This window comes from Ranitomeya imitator, chromosome 1 (genome assembly GCF_032444005.1).
Source record: "Ranitomeya imitator isolate aRanImi1 chromosome 1, aRanImi1.pri, whole genome shotgun sequence".
Taxonomy (NCBI): domain Eukaryota; kingdom Metazoa; phylum Chordata; class Amphibia; order Anura; family Dendrobatidae; genus Ranitomeya; species Ranitomeya imitator.
The window spans coordinates 375,180,555-375,194,693 of NC_091282.1; the positions used below are offsets into that span (position 1 = coordinate 375,180,555).

The 14,139-nt window shown below is 40.4% G+C and overlaps 1 protein-coding gene across 1 annotated transcript in view; it reads right to left on the reverse strand.

Moving 5' to 3' along the window:
* Positions 1 to 13,023, reverse strand: part of CMTM5 (CKLF like MARVEL transmembrane domain containing 5) — a 48,272-nt gene extending 35,249 nt beyond the window's left edge. The window contains exons 1-3 of the mRNA XM_069761807.1: positions 12,549 to 13,023; positions 10,109 to 10,261; positions 9,609 to 9,707 (exon numbers count right to left, since the gene is read on the reverse strand). Coding sequence (XP_069617908.1) covers positions 9,609 to 9,707; positions 10,109 to 10,261; positions 12,549 to 12,644 — 348 coding nt within the window. The 5' untranslated portion in view covers positions 12,645 to 13,023. The remainder of the gene's footprint in view (positions 1 to 9,608; positions 9,708 to 10,108; positions 10,262 to 12,548) is intronic.
* Positions 13,024 to 14,139: the final 1,116 nt, after the last annotated feature.

Consider the following 14,139-nt stretch of genomic DNA (forward strand, 5'->3'; position numbering starts at 1 on the left):
CGACTGGCACTGAAGCACAAATGCCAATATTAATCTCCCACCATTTATTTTTTTTCAGGGAGAATTTAAAAACAAACAAAAAAGAAACAGTATTAGACACTAGGCTTTCTGTGCCCCACAATTTGAGAGAGATGGCACACACGACTGGCACTCAAGCACAAATGCCAATATTAATCTCCCACTATTTATTTTTAAGGGAGCATTAAAAAAACAAAAAAAAAACAGTATTAGACACTAGGCTTTCTGTGCCCCACAATTTGAGAGAGATGGCACACACGACTGGCACTCAAGCACAAATGCCAATATTAATCTCCCACTATTTTTTTTTAAGGGAGCATTAAAAAAAAAAAAAAAAAAACAGTATTAGACACTAGGCTTTCTGTGCCCCAAAATTTGAGAGAGATGGCACACACGACTGGCACTCAAGCACAAATGCCAATATTAATCTCCCACTATTTTTTTTAAGGGAGAATTAAAAAACAAAAAAAAAAACGTATTATAGACACTAGGCTTTCTGTGCCCCACAATTTGAGAGAGATGGCACACACGACTGGCACTCAAGCACAAATGCCAATATTAATCTCCCACTATTTATTTTTTTTCAGGGAGAATTTAAAAACAAAAAAAAAACAGTATTATAGACACTAGGCTTTCTGTGCTCCACAATTTGAGAGAGATGGCACACACGACTGGCACTGAAGCACAAATGCCAATATTAATCTCCCACTATTTATTTTTTTTCAGGGAGAATTTAAAAACAAACAAAAAAAAAACAGTATTAGACACTAGGCTTTCTGTGCCCCACAATTTGAGAGAGATGGCACATTCGACTGGCACTCAAGCACAAATGCCAATATTAATCTCCCACAATTTTTTTAAGGGAGAATTAAAAAACAAAAAAACAAAAAACAGTATTATAGACACTAGGCTTTCTGTGCCCCACAATTTGAGAGAGATGGCACACACGACTGGCACTGAAGCACAAATGCCAATATTAACCCCTTACCGGCATCGGACGTACTATACCGTCCGATGCCGGCTCCCCTGCTTTGATGCAGGGCTCCGCGGTGAGCCCGCACCAAAGCCGGGACATGTCAGCTGTTTTGAACAGCTGACATGTGCCCGTAATAGGCGCGGGCAGAATCGCGATCTGCCCGCACCTATTAACTAGTTAAATGCCGCTGTCAAACACAGACAGCGGCATCTAACTACCGCTTCCGGCCGGGCAGCCGGAAATGACGTCATCGCCGACCCCCGTCACATGATCGGGGGTCGGCGATGCTTGTGAATGGTAACCATAGAGGTCCTTGAGACCTCTATGGTTACTGATTGCCCGTCGCTGTGAGCGCCACCCTGTGGTCGGCGCTCACAGCACACGTGCAATTCTGCTACATAGCAGCGATCAGCAGATCGCTGCTATGTAGCAGAGCCGATCGTGCTATGCCTGCTTCTAGCCTCTCATGGAGGCTATTGAAGCATGGCAAAAGTTAAAAAAAAAGTTTAAAAAAATGTGAAAAAAATAAAAAAAACATAAAAGTTTAAATCACCCCCCTTTCGCCCCAATCAAAATAAATCAATAAAAAAAATATCAAATCTACGCATATTTGGTATCGCCGCGCTCAGAATCGCCCGATCTATCAATTAAAAAAAAGTATTAACCTGATCGCTAAACAGCGTAGCGGGAAAAAAATTCGAAACGCCAGAATTACGTTTTTTTGGTCGCCGCGACATTGCATTAAAATGCAATAACGGGCGATCAAAAGAACGTATCTGCACCGAAATGCTATCATTAAAAACGTCATCTCGGCACGCAAAAAATAAGCCCTCAACCGACCCCAGATGATGAAAAATGGAGACGCTACGAGTATCGGAAAATGGCGCAATTTTTTATTATTTTTTTTTAGCAAAGTTTGGAATTTTTTTTCACCACTTAGATAAAAAATAACCTAGTCATGTTTGGTGTCTATGAACTCGTAATGACCTGGAGAATCATAATCGCAGGTCAGTTTTAGCATTTAGTGAACCTTGCAAAAAAGCCAAACAAAAAACCAATGTGGGATTGCACTTTTTTTGCAATTTCACCGCACTTGGAATTTTTTTCCCGTTTTCTAGTACACGACATGCTAAAACCAATGATGTTTTTCAAAAGTACAACCCGTCCCGCAAAAAATAAGCCCTCACAAGGCCAAATTGACAGAAAAATAAAAAAGTTATGGCTCTGGGAAGAAGGGGAGCGAAAAACGAACACGGAAAAAAAGAAAAATCCCCCGGTTATGAAGGGGTTAATCTCCCACTATTTATTTTTTTTCAGGGAAAATTCAAAAAAAAAAAAAAAAACAGTATTAGACACTAGGCTTTCTGTGCCCCACAATTTGAGAGAGATGGCACACACGACTGGCACTCAAGCACAAATGCCAATATTAATCTCCCACTATTTATTTTTTTTCAGGGAGAATTTAAAAACACAAAAAAAAACAGTATTAGACACTAGGCTTTCTGTGCCCCACAATTTGAGAGAGATGGCACACACGACTGGCACTCAAGCACAAATGCCAATATTAATCTCCCACTATTTTTTTCTTAAGGGAGAATTAAAAAACAAACAAAAAAACAGTATTATAGACACTAGGCTTTCTGTGCCCCACAATTTGAGAGAGATGGCACACACGACTGGTACTCAAGCACAAATGCCAATATTAATCTCCCACTATTTATTTTTTTTTCAGGGAGAATTTAAAAACAAACAAAAGAAAACAGTATTAGACACTAGGCTTTCTGTGCCCCACAATTTGAGAGAGATGGCACACACGACTGGCACTCAAGCACAAATGCCAATATTAATCTCCCACTATTTTTTTTAAAGGGAGAATTAAAAAAAAAAAAAAACAGTATTATAGACACTAGGCTTTCTGTGCCCCACAATTTGAGAGAGATGGCACACACGACTGGCACTGAAGCACAAATGCCAATATTAATCTCCCACTATTTATTTTTTTTCAGGGAGAATTTAAAAACAAAAAAAAAAACAGTATTAGACACTAGGCTTTCTGTGCCCCACAATTTGAGAGAGATGGCACACACGACTGGCACTCAAGCACAAATGCCAATATTAATCTCCCACTATTTTTTTTAAGGGAGAAAAAAAAAAACAGTATTAGACACTAGGCTTTCTGTGCCCCACAATTTGAGAGAGATGGCACACACGACTGGCACTCAAGCACAAATGCCAATATTAATCTCCCACTATTTATTTTTTTTCAGGGAGAATTTAAAAACAACCAAAAAAAAAAAAACAGTATTATAGACACTAGGCTTTCTGTGCCCCACAATTTGAGAGAGATGGCACACACGACTGGCACTCAAGCACAAATGCCAATATTAATCTCCCACTATTTATTTTTTTTCAGGGAGAATTTAAAAACAAAAAAAAACAGTATTAGACACTAGGCTTTCTGTGCCCCACAATTTGAGAGAGATGGCACACACGACTGGCACTCAAGCACAAATGCCAATATTAATCTCCCACTATCTTTTTTAAAGGAGAATTAAAAAAAACAAACAAACAGTATTAGGGTATGTTCACACGTTCCTGATTTCCATCCTTTTTTTTTCAGGACTGTTTTTTTAAAAACTACAGCTCTTGGCAGAAAACGCAGGTCCTTTTTTTGGTCCTTTTTTTGTCCTTTTTTGATGCGTTTTTTGATGCGTTTTTTGATCCTTTTTTTATCCTTTTTTTATGCAGTTTTCTATGCAGAGTCTGTGTGTTTTCTAGGAAGTTTTTTAGGGTTAAAATGGCCTACCCCTAACCCTTCCCCTAACCCTAACCCTAACCCTAACCCTACCCCTAACCCTAACCCTACCCTTAACCCTAACCCTACCCCTAACCCTACCCCTAACCCTATTCTAACCTTAGTGGAAAAAAAATTCTTAATTTTTTTTTATTGTCCCTACCTATGGGGGTGACAAAGGGGGGGTGTCATTTACTATTTTTTTTATTTTGATCACTGAGATAGATTATATCTCAGTGATGAAAATGCACTTTGGAACGAATCTGCCGGCCGGCAGATTCGGCGGGCGCACTGCGCATGCGCCCGCCATTTTGCAAGATGGCGGCGCCCAGGGAGAAGACGGCCGGACGGACACCGGGACGCCGGGTAAGTATAAGGGGGGGAGATTAGGGCACGGGGGGGCATCGGAGCACTGGGGGGGCATCGGAGCACGGGGCGGTGGGATTGGAGCACGGGGGGGCGGGATCGGAGCACGGGGGGGCAGACACACTCCGCCCACGCACTTCCGCCCGCTTCCCCGCACTTCCTGCTGCAGCGGTTCTGCACCACAAACCGCAGTAAAACCCGCAGATATTTTTTTCATCTGCGGGTTTTACTGCGGGTTTGACCTCACAATGGAGGTCAATGGGTGCAGAACCGCTGCGGCTCCGAAAAAAGAAGTGACATGGTACTTCTTTTTTCCCGCAGCTATTCAGCGCGGCTTTTTTTTTGATTTTCCGCATTGTGGGCACAGCAATTCCTGTTTTCCATAGGGTACAATGTAATGTACCCTGCATGGAAAACAGCTGCGGACCCGCAGCGGGAAAATCGCGGCAATTCCGCATGAAAAAAAGGATCGTGTGAACATGGCCTTAGACACTAGGCTTTCTGTGCCCCACAATTTGAGAGAGATGGCACACACGACTGGCACTCAAGCACAAATGCCAATATTAATCTCCCACTATTTTTTTCTTAAGGGAGAATTAAAAAACAAACAAAAAAACAGTATTATAGACACTAGGCTTTCTGTGCCCCACAATTTGAGAGAGATGGCACACACGACTGGCACTCAAGCACAAATGCCAATATTAATCTCCTACTATTTTTTTTTTTCAGGGAGAATTTAAAAACAAACAAAAAAAAAACAGTATTAGACACTAGGCTTTCTGTGCCCCACAATTTGAGAGAGACGGCACACACGACTGGCACTCAAGCACAAATGCCAATATTAATCTCCCACTATTTTTTTTTAAGGGAGAATTAAAAAAACAAAAAAAAAAACAGTATTAGACACTAGGCTTTCTGAGCCCCACAATTTGAGAGAGATGGCACACACGACTGGCACTCAAGCACAAATGCCAATATTAATCTCCCACTATTTTTTTTTAAGGGAGAATTAAAAAAAAAAAACAGTATTATAGACACTAGGCTTTCTGTGCCCCACAATTTGAGAGAGATGGCACACACGACTGGCACTCAAGCACAAATGCCAATATTAATCTCCCACTATTTTTTTTAAGGGAGCATTAAAAAAAACAAAAAAACAGTATTTGTTAGGAGTCGAGTTTCCTCTGCTGCACAGGGGGAATCTCGATCCGTCTCCGCTGCGGTCTCCCATTCTCCTCCAGCCGCAGTGGAGTCTGCTCAGCAGGGACATCGATCCCAGCGTCTCGCTCAGTCTGACTCTGTGCGAAGAGTTACTGCTGCTTTTCCTGCTTCTGCCATTGAAGCCAGTGCTGGGCAGCGGCGAGTGGACGTTTCTGGATCTAAGTCCTTATTTGCACACACTGAGCATGCCCAGGGCAAGATCTCCTGTTGGAGATCGAGGGTCACATGCTCAGGTACTGCAGCACATCCCATTGGTCCTTTTGGCAGGTCCTGAAAGGGCAAAACTTCTGTAGCTGTTTCCTGTGCTGCAGCTATATAAACTGCGCATGACCGCACGGCCATGCGCTAGTATTGTCTTGTAAATATGTGTGTGTGTTGTGAATGAAAGTCGCTCTTTAAATAACCCTCCCTATTGAATGTCTGTTCGCGGAAGGTGTATGTTTGCTATCTAGCGCCCGACTTATCCAACAGCACATAACACACATTACAGCTGCCAGTTGCTGTGTCCGCCTGTACGGCGCCGTGCGCTTGCTCTGCGCTTTCCTGACCCAAGCCTGGGTGGTTAGTGGCGTCCGTCTGTGCGGCACCGCACGCACTCTTGTGCCTGTATGATATTATTTAGTTTCCTTACACACCCAGTTGCGGTGTTGTGCCAGCAAGTGTCTAATCGGACTTCAATCCTAGTTGGGGTTGAGTTCGCTGACTTATTGCTCGCGCTCTATGTGCGGTACCGCGGTCCTGTGACGCAACAGGATCGCTTCCTTCACGCAGGGTGCAGTTAACTCGTGCGTGTATACTTGTAGTACCGCCATATAGTCCATCTTACTAGCAGCAGGGTTTTTACCTGCACGGTGGACCTCGGACTGCGAACGCACCTAGTTCCATCTTGTACTTGGTGCGTTCCGCCAGTCCTAACAGTATTAGCCAATAGGCTTTCTGTGCCCCACAATTTGAGAGAGATGGCACACACGACTGGGCACTGAAGCACAAATGCCAATATTAATCTCCCACTATTTATTTTTTTTCAGGGAGAATTTAAAAAAAAAAAAAAAACAGTATTAGACACTAGGCTTTCTGTGCCCCACAATTTGAGAGAGATGGCACACACGACTGGCACTCAAGCACAAATGCCAATATTAATCTCCCAATATTTTTTTTTAAGGGAGCATTAAAAAAAAAAAAAAACAGTATTAGACACTAGGCTTTCTGTGCCCCACAATTTGAGAGAGATGGCACACACGACTGGCACTCAAGCACAAATGCCAATATTAATCTCCCACTATTTATTTTTTTTCAGGGAGAATTTAAAAACAAACAAAAAAAAACAGTATTAGACACTAGGCTTTCTGTGCCCCACAATTTGAGAGAGATGGCACACACGACTGGCACTGAAGCACAAATGCCAATATTAATCTCCCACTATTTATTTTTTTTCAGGGAGAATTTAAAAACAAACAAAAAAAAACAGTATTAGACACTAGGCTTTCTGTGCCCCACAATTTGAGAGAGATGGCACACACGACTGGCACTCAAGCACAAATGCCAATTTTAATCTCCCACTATTTTTTTAAGGGAGAATTAAAAAACAAAAACAAAAAAAAGTATTTGACACTAGGCTTTCTGTGCCCCACAATTTTAGAGAGATGGCACACACGACTGGCACTCAAGCACAAATGCCAATATTAATCTCCCACTATTTTTTTTTAAGGGAGAATTAAAAAAAAAAAAAAAACAGTATTAGACACTAGGCTTTCTGTGCCCCACAATTTGAGAGAGATGGCACACACAACTGGCACTGAAGCACAAATGCCAATATTAATCTCCCACTATTTTTTTTTTTCAGAGAAAATTAAAAAAAAAAAAAAAACAGTATTAGACACTAGGCTTTCTGTGCCCCACAATTTGAGAGAGATGGCACACACAGGACTGGCACTCAAGCAGAAATGGCAATCCTAATCTCCCACTATTTTTTTTTTTTATTTCTGGGAGAATTGGCAAGAAATCAGGCCCACTGTTAGACTGTATGTTTTCTGTGCCAGAAAATGAGACACAGATGCCACACACAGGACTGCCACTGATGCAGATTTGCCAATTTTAATCTGCACCCTTTTTTTTTTTATTCAGGGAGACTAGTGAAAAAATGTGGGCAACTGTATTAGAGTATATTTTCTGTGGCAGAAAGTGGCTTGAAGAGATGTAACGAGAGAAAAAAAAAAGGGACTGTCCTACAATTACTATCTCCCTGCAGTTATCTCAGCAATGTATGGCAGGCAGCAATAACAAGGAGTGGACTGCTGCACAAATTAAATCAAAAGTGTGGACAAACAAACAAGATAGCTGTGCAGAAAGGAAGGAACAACAGGATTTGTGCTTTGAAAAAAGCAGTTGGTTTGCACAGCGGCGTACACACAGCAATGCAGCTATCAGGGAGCCTTCTAGGGCAGCCCAATGAGCTACAGCGCTGAGGAAAAAAAATGTAGCCTCAACTGTCCCTGCTAACAGAAGGTGGTGTTGGACAGTGGAAATCGCTACAGCACAAGCGGTTTGGTGGTTAATGGACCCTGCCTAACGCTATCCCTGCTTCTGACGAAGCGGCAGCAACCTCTCCCTATGCTCAGATCAGCAGCAGTAAGATGGCGGTCGGCGGGAACGCCCCTTTATAGTCCCTGTGACGCCGCAGAAAGCAAGCCAATCACTGTTATGCCCTTCTCTAAGATGGTGGGGACCAGGAACTATGTCATCACGCTGCCCACACTCTGCGTCCACCTTCATTGGCTGAGAAATGGCGCTTTTTGCGTCATTGAAACGCGACTTTGGAGCGAAAGTCGCGTACCTCATGGCCGACCCCACACAGGGATCGGGTCGGGTTTCATGAAACCCGACTTTGCCAAAAGTCGGCGACTTATGAAAATGAACGATCCGTTTCGCTCAACCCTAATCTAGACCCCTCAAAGTGACTTAAAATGTTAGGTGGTCCCTAAAAAATGGTTTTGTAATTTTTGTTGTAAAAATGAGAAATTGCTGGTCAACTTTTAACCCTTATAACGTCCTAAATTGATTCCAAAATTGCGCTGATGAAAAGTAGACATGGGGGAAATGTTAGTTATTAGGTATTTTGGGTGTTATTTCTCTGCGATTTAAGGTAATGAAAATTCAAAATTGGAAAATTGCAACATTTTCACCAAATTTCTGTGTTTTTTTTTTCACAAATTAACGCAAGTCATACCGAAGAAATTTTTCCACTATCATGAAGTAAAATATAAAATTCAATTTAGGCTAGGTGCACACGAGACTATTTTTTAGTCATCTGAGAAAATCAGGGATAAATTATATAAACACTGATCAAACTCTGATAGGCGTTTGATCAGCGTGTCAGCACAGTGCGCTTTGATTCTCTTGGATGAGAAGATGAAAAAAATTCTCCATCTTCTTCAAATTGTGAGTGCATAGAAATTGGTAGAAATTGTACTGCAATTAGATGTCATCCGAGCGCAGTCCGATGTTTGCCATGCATACATTGCCTTGCAAGACCAAATGTGATACAAATATCAGATCAGACTTGGACATATAATGTAGTAATTTTTTTCAGATAGTCTCTGTTGGAGGAAAAAATCTTGCATGGGCACAGCCTCATATAATAACATTGGTTGCTTACCTGCACACTGAGCTAGTAAACTTCTAAGAGGTCTTTTGAGAGATCTTGGCGGTCTAAGGACCCCCACCAATCTGCAAAGAATTGAAGGACCTACAACATCTGAAAAATTATCCAAAACTTTAGCTACTCTAGAAAGCCAGTGTCTACCTTTATTATATTCCCCAGAGGAGCATTGCACGGCGAATAAGCCTCCTTACCTTGACAAGCCAGAGCTGGTATGTCACTCTCCATAAGGAGAAACCTTACCCCTTAGACCCCATTCCAGAGCCTCTCACCTAGTCAAATTAGTTCTCATGCTTCGCACTGACGAGGGCCAACAGCCCGAAGCACCGTGTCTACGAACTGAGATACTGATTTGGCTTTTATCCTAACTCATATTGCACGACTCGTTTAAAGGGTTGATTGTGACTTGTAGGATCGCTACTTCCAACAGGTGGCGCTATAGAGTTTAAGTCCTCTTTTTCTCAGAAGAGGCAATTTGCATATTACCTTTCAACAACAAGACCAGTATCTCAGATACCATAGGGTCTACCCTAAGGGTTGTGTCACACGTAACTGAGGTGTGTCAAAATACTTACAGCTCCCGTAATTGCTCCTGCATCTCCTGAACTCCGCGCAGCAGCCACTATTGACACTACCACAAAAATGACCGCAGCAGAGACACAGCGCAGGAAATCCTAAATGCAACAGAATGCAGTATTGGTAGTAATTAAGACATGTACTTGACTTCAACAGTGTTAATTAGTATCTCGTTTATAGGGTGCATTATTTCAGTATCTAATAGGACAAAAGTAATTGGCTGGAAGGATACCAGGTCGGCTTCCCATAGTATTTATCACACACAGAGGGAACAACTTAATAATTAACCGCCGAGTCTGTTAATGAAATCCTAATGACTACTCACACTTTCAAATCACTGTTCCTTTATCTGGCTAGCTCCTTAAATGCTACAGCAAATGAAGCAGAATAAATAGAACAAACTTTGCGATGGCTGCTAAATGATGTAATTACATTCTCACTCTGGGGTGTGGTATACTAAATCCAAACCAAATGCTTTTTTCTCTAATGTTTTACACACCATGCAGGGCCAGTTGAGAGCAGCAAGACGCAGATGGTAGTGACTTGAGAAGAGGATGAGGAAGATGAGAGTGATAATAAGCTCAATCAGGGGGGCTGCCGAATAGGAAGATATGGAGGCCGCAAAACATATAAAGATCACAAAGCAGAGGACCTATGGAGAGAAACATGGAAGGAAATGAGGATCATGTTCCATATTACATTAGCAGTAGGTAGACTGATAAACAATGGGTCTCCTGTACACTTATTTTCCCTGATTATTGAGTAGAAGATTATAACTTTAATTATATAACTATAACTCAAAGGGAATGTCAGTAAGAACAATCCCCAAACTGCATATATGGGCATGCAGGTCTTTGAAATCCATCAACACCTTTATCTCTTCTATGTGTTGCTGCATTCCAAAGAAATCAGTGTTTTAATTCATACACAAATGAGGTAATAAGTGCTCTGGGTGTGACAGAGCATTTAGTAAGTCACTGCCTCCCCATGCCCTTTCCCCACCCAGCACCAGCTTCTTTACCTTGATTGATCGCCACTATTTGATCTCCTTGCCTGCCGCCTGATATCACACAGGCATAGAGGTTGGTATTGAACAGAGAAAGAAACTCTGGAGGCAAAGGCAATTTAAGTTCTCTGTCAGGCCTAGAGAACTTAATCCATCATTTGCATATACATCAAAACACAAATGTCTTTGGAATGCAGCAACAGATAGAAAATATAAAGGAGTCAATGGATTAACATTTCAAAGACCTATATAACCATATATGCACTTTGGGGGTGTTGATCTTACCGACGCATTCCTATTCTATATTAACACCAACCTCTGAGACCCGAACACTGTAGACATAGAAAAGTGAAAACAATGTCCTTTACTACACAGGTTCACATTTGATATTCCACCCAACATTACCTTAAAAATACATGAGTTGGTAACAGGATGCCTTTAAAGGCAAACTTTATTATGTTATTAACCCAAATTGCAAAATGTTACATGTGGCATAATTATAGTTCTGTCACTATATACTATCAAGATTGGAACTTTGAAGAAATTAAGAGGAATATGTCATCAGAAAATGATCTATTGTTTAAATCAGATTTTTGTGTTACATGTATGTAAAAAAAAAAATTGTCAATGCTTTTTTTAAATATTACAATTGTTATTAAAAAAAGAGTAATCTTAAAATGTTGATACTGGCCACTGCAGGTTTTTATGCTCATACAGTATTTACTGTCCTTTCAGGAAGAGTTTTCAGCAGGCTCATTGTCATCAGAGGCATGATTACAATGACAGGTAACGCTTCTACACAGCTGATAACACAGGATCCACCAATCACAGACAGACAAAAAAACTCAGTGGCAGGACATTTAACTTGCCGAGACCGCACCCTTGGGGAGGAGATATGGTGAGTAGTCATTCCCACCCATCTCTTACAACTACTCACAATAAAACCCAACCATGTCATGGGCAATTAACCCCTCTTGGCACATAACATGCTGGAGAGAAACTTCTGGGTTTTCAAATCATGGAACACAGCAATGTTCGTGATACATATCTGCCCTCACATACATTGCCGGTGACCTTGTCACGCTATTTACATATTCACATTGATGTTGTTTGACACATGATAAGGTTTTAATTCTAGAGACAAAGTAGGACCGTCCCAATGAGTACACCTTTGTCATGGTGGGATGGTTTTTACACATTTTTTTTTTAAATCAAAATAGCGTTAACTAAGTACCCTATGTTATTTACATGTACTATTACTGTTTGCTTTCTTATTTGTTATAGGTTATATGCTCATTTTGTTTTTTTTCTTGGCTTTTGTCTGTGAGTGTGAATGTGCTCTTACACTTTGTACGTATACCAGATTATAGTCCGGTTCAGTTCTTTGGTTGTACATGTGTTGTTTCCTGAAACATCAGGAAGTTATACGATACAGAAAAAAACACTGCTAAAAATGCTGAAAAATACATTTAACACAAAAACCTGATTTAAACGATGATGACGTATCATCAATTTCTGATGGCACAGTTCCTTTAAACGCTAAAGGGCTCTGCTCACTGTTGACAAGGAAAGAAATAAAAATAAATATTGAATGGATGACTGAATAAACTGGCAGTGTTATAATACATGAATAGATGATAAAATAAGACAGAAAAATGAATAGATAGACACTATAACACTATGTTTAAGTACCATTCCTTGTTATTTGGGATATTAGATTATTAGATGGTTGTTTGGTTGGACTGATACCATAGATGATGGGTATATAGACAGAGGGATAAATAGATAGATGGATAGATAGATGATAGGTAGATGATAGGTAGATAGACAGAGAGAAAGATAGATAGATAGATAGATAGATAGATAGATAGATAGATAGATAGATAGATAGATAATAGCCACTATAACACAATATGCAAGTACCATTACTTACCAGCTCTGCGAGTAAAATCCGTCCTTTTGATGAATTTAGAAATTCTTTATCCAGAGAAAAGCGACTAGTGCCGTCGGGACCTTCCTGTCCACTCATCCCCAAGGCAGGGGCCACAACAAAATGAGAGAGAGGTGAGGGGTATGGAGAGAAGAAAATATAGAGAAGTTACTGTGGGAGTTTTAGTTTTTATTTCCAGTAAAGATGAAGCTTTAGGGCTTAGTTACTAGATGGTGTGAGATAGAATGAGCAAACGTGAAAACATAAAGAGCAAGTTACATTACATGTGTTATTTGGGAGACGCAAACGGTATTATTAAGATTTAGTATGTGATATTGAGACCAAAGGAGTGTGTACATGTAAGAGGGAATGGAGTAAATTCAGTAAACTGAAGGAGAAAGGCTGGAGGTTGGAGAGAGGGAAGCTTCTTCCTGAATATGTCCTGATGTGTGCTTGGATGAGAAGAAACACTGTGTCTGAAGTGGAGTTGTAAATGATCCAGATTTCTGTTACAGGAAGAGGGGGAGGGAAAGAGACTCCAAGGAAAAAGACTGACACAAACACCCAAAGGTTTTTTATGGAGTAGAATGTTGCAATTTCTCTAAATCCGGTGAAAAACATGAAACAATAGGAACTTTTGGTGTCCATGAGGGTATAAAAAAATTACTACAACAAGAAAGCAAACATTTCTATAATGTTTGAGAAGATATTACTTCTGCTTTCACTAATACTAGATACTATTAGATTAATTATTGCTATAAGCAGAGGCATAACTCTGGCTTCCGGGGACCAGCGTCCACCTCCCATGTGCCAGTTATAATCATAGTGTCCAGGGTGCGGATGTCTCTTACTATAAGAATAAATTGTTTTTAAGTTTCTTCTTACTGATTACCGTACTAGTTACTACTATAGTACCTATATCATTTTACAACATTGTATGCACAGAATGTATTAACCCCTTTACCCCCAAGGGTGGTTTGCACGTTAATGACCAGGCCAATTTTTACAATTCTGACCACTGTCCCTTTATGAGGTTATAACTCTGGAATGCTTCAACGGATCCCAGTGATTCTGACATTGTTTTCTGGTGACATATTGTACTTCATGATAGTGGCAAAATTTCTTTGATATTACCTGCGTTTATTTGTGAAAAAAATGGAAATTTGGGGAAAATTTAGAAAATTTCGCCATTTTCCAACTTTGAATTTTTATGCAATTAAATCACAGAGATATGTCACACAAAATACTTAATAAGTAACATTTCCCACATGTCTACTTTACATCAGCACAATTTTGGAACCAAAATTTTTTTCGTTAGGGAGTTATAAGGGTTAAAAGTTGACCAGCAATTTCTCATTTTTACAACACCATTTTTTTTAGGGACCACATCTCATTTGAAGTCATTTTGAGGGGTCTATATGATAGAAAATACCCAAGTGTGACACCATTCTAAAAACTGCACCCCTCAAGGTGCTCAAAACCACATTCAAGAAGTTTATTAACCCTTCAGGTGTTTCACAGGAATTTTTGGAATGTTTAAATAAAAATGAACATTTAACTTTTTTTCACAAAAAATTTAATTCAGCTGCAATTT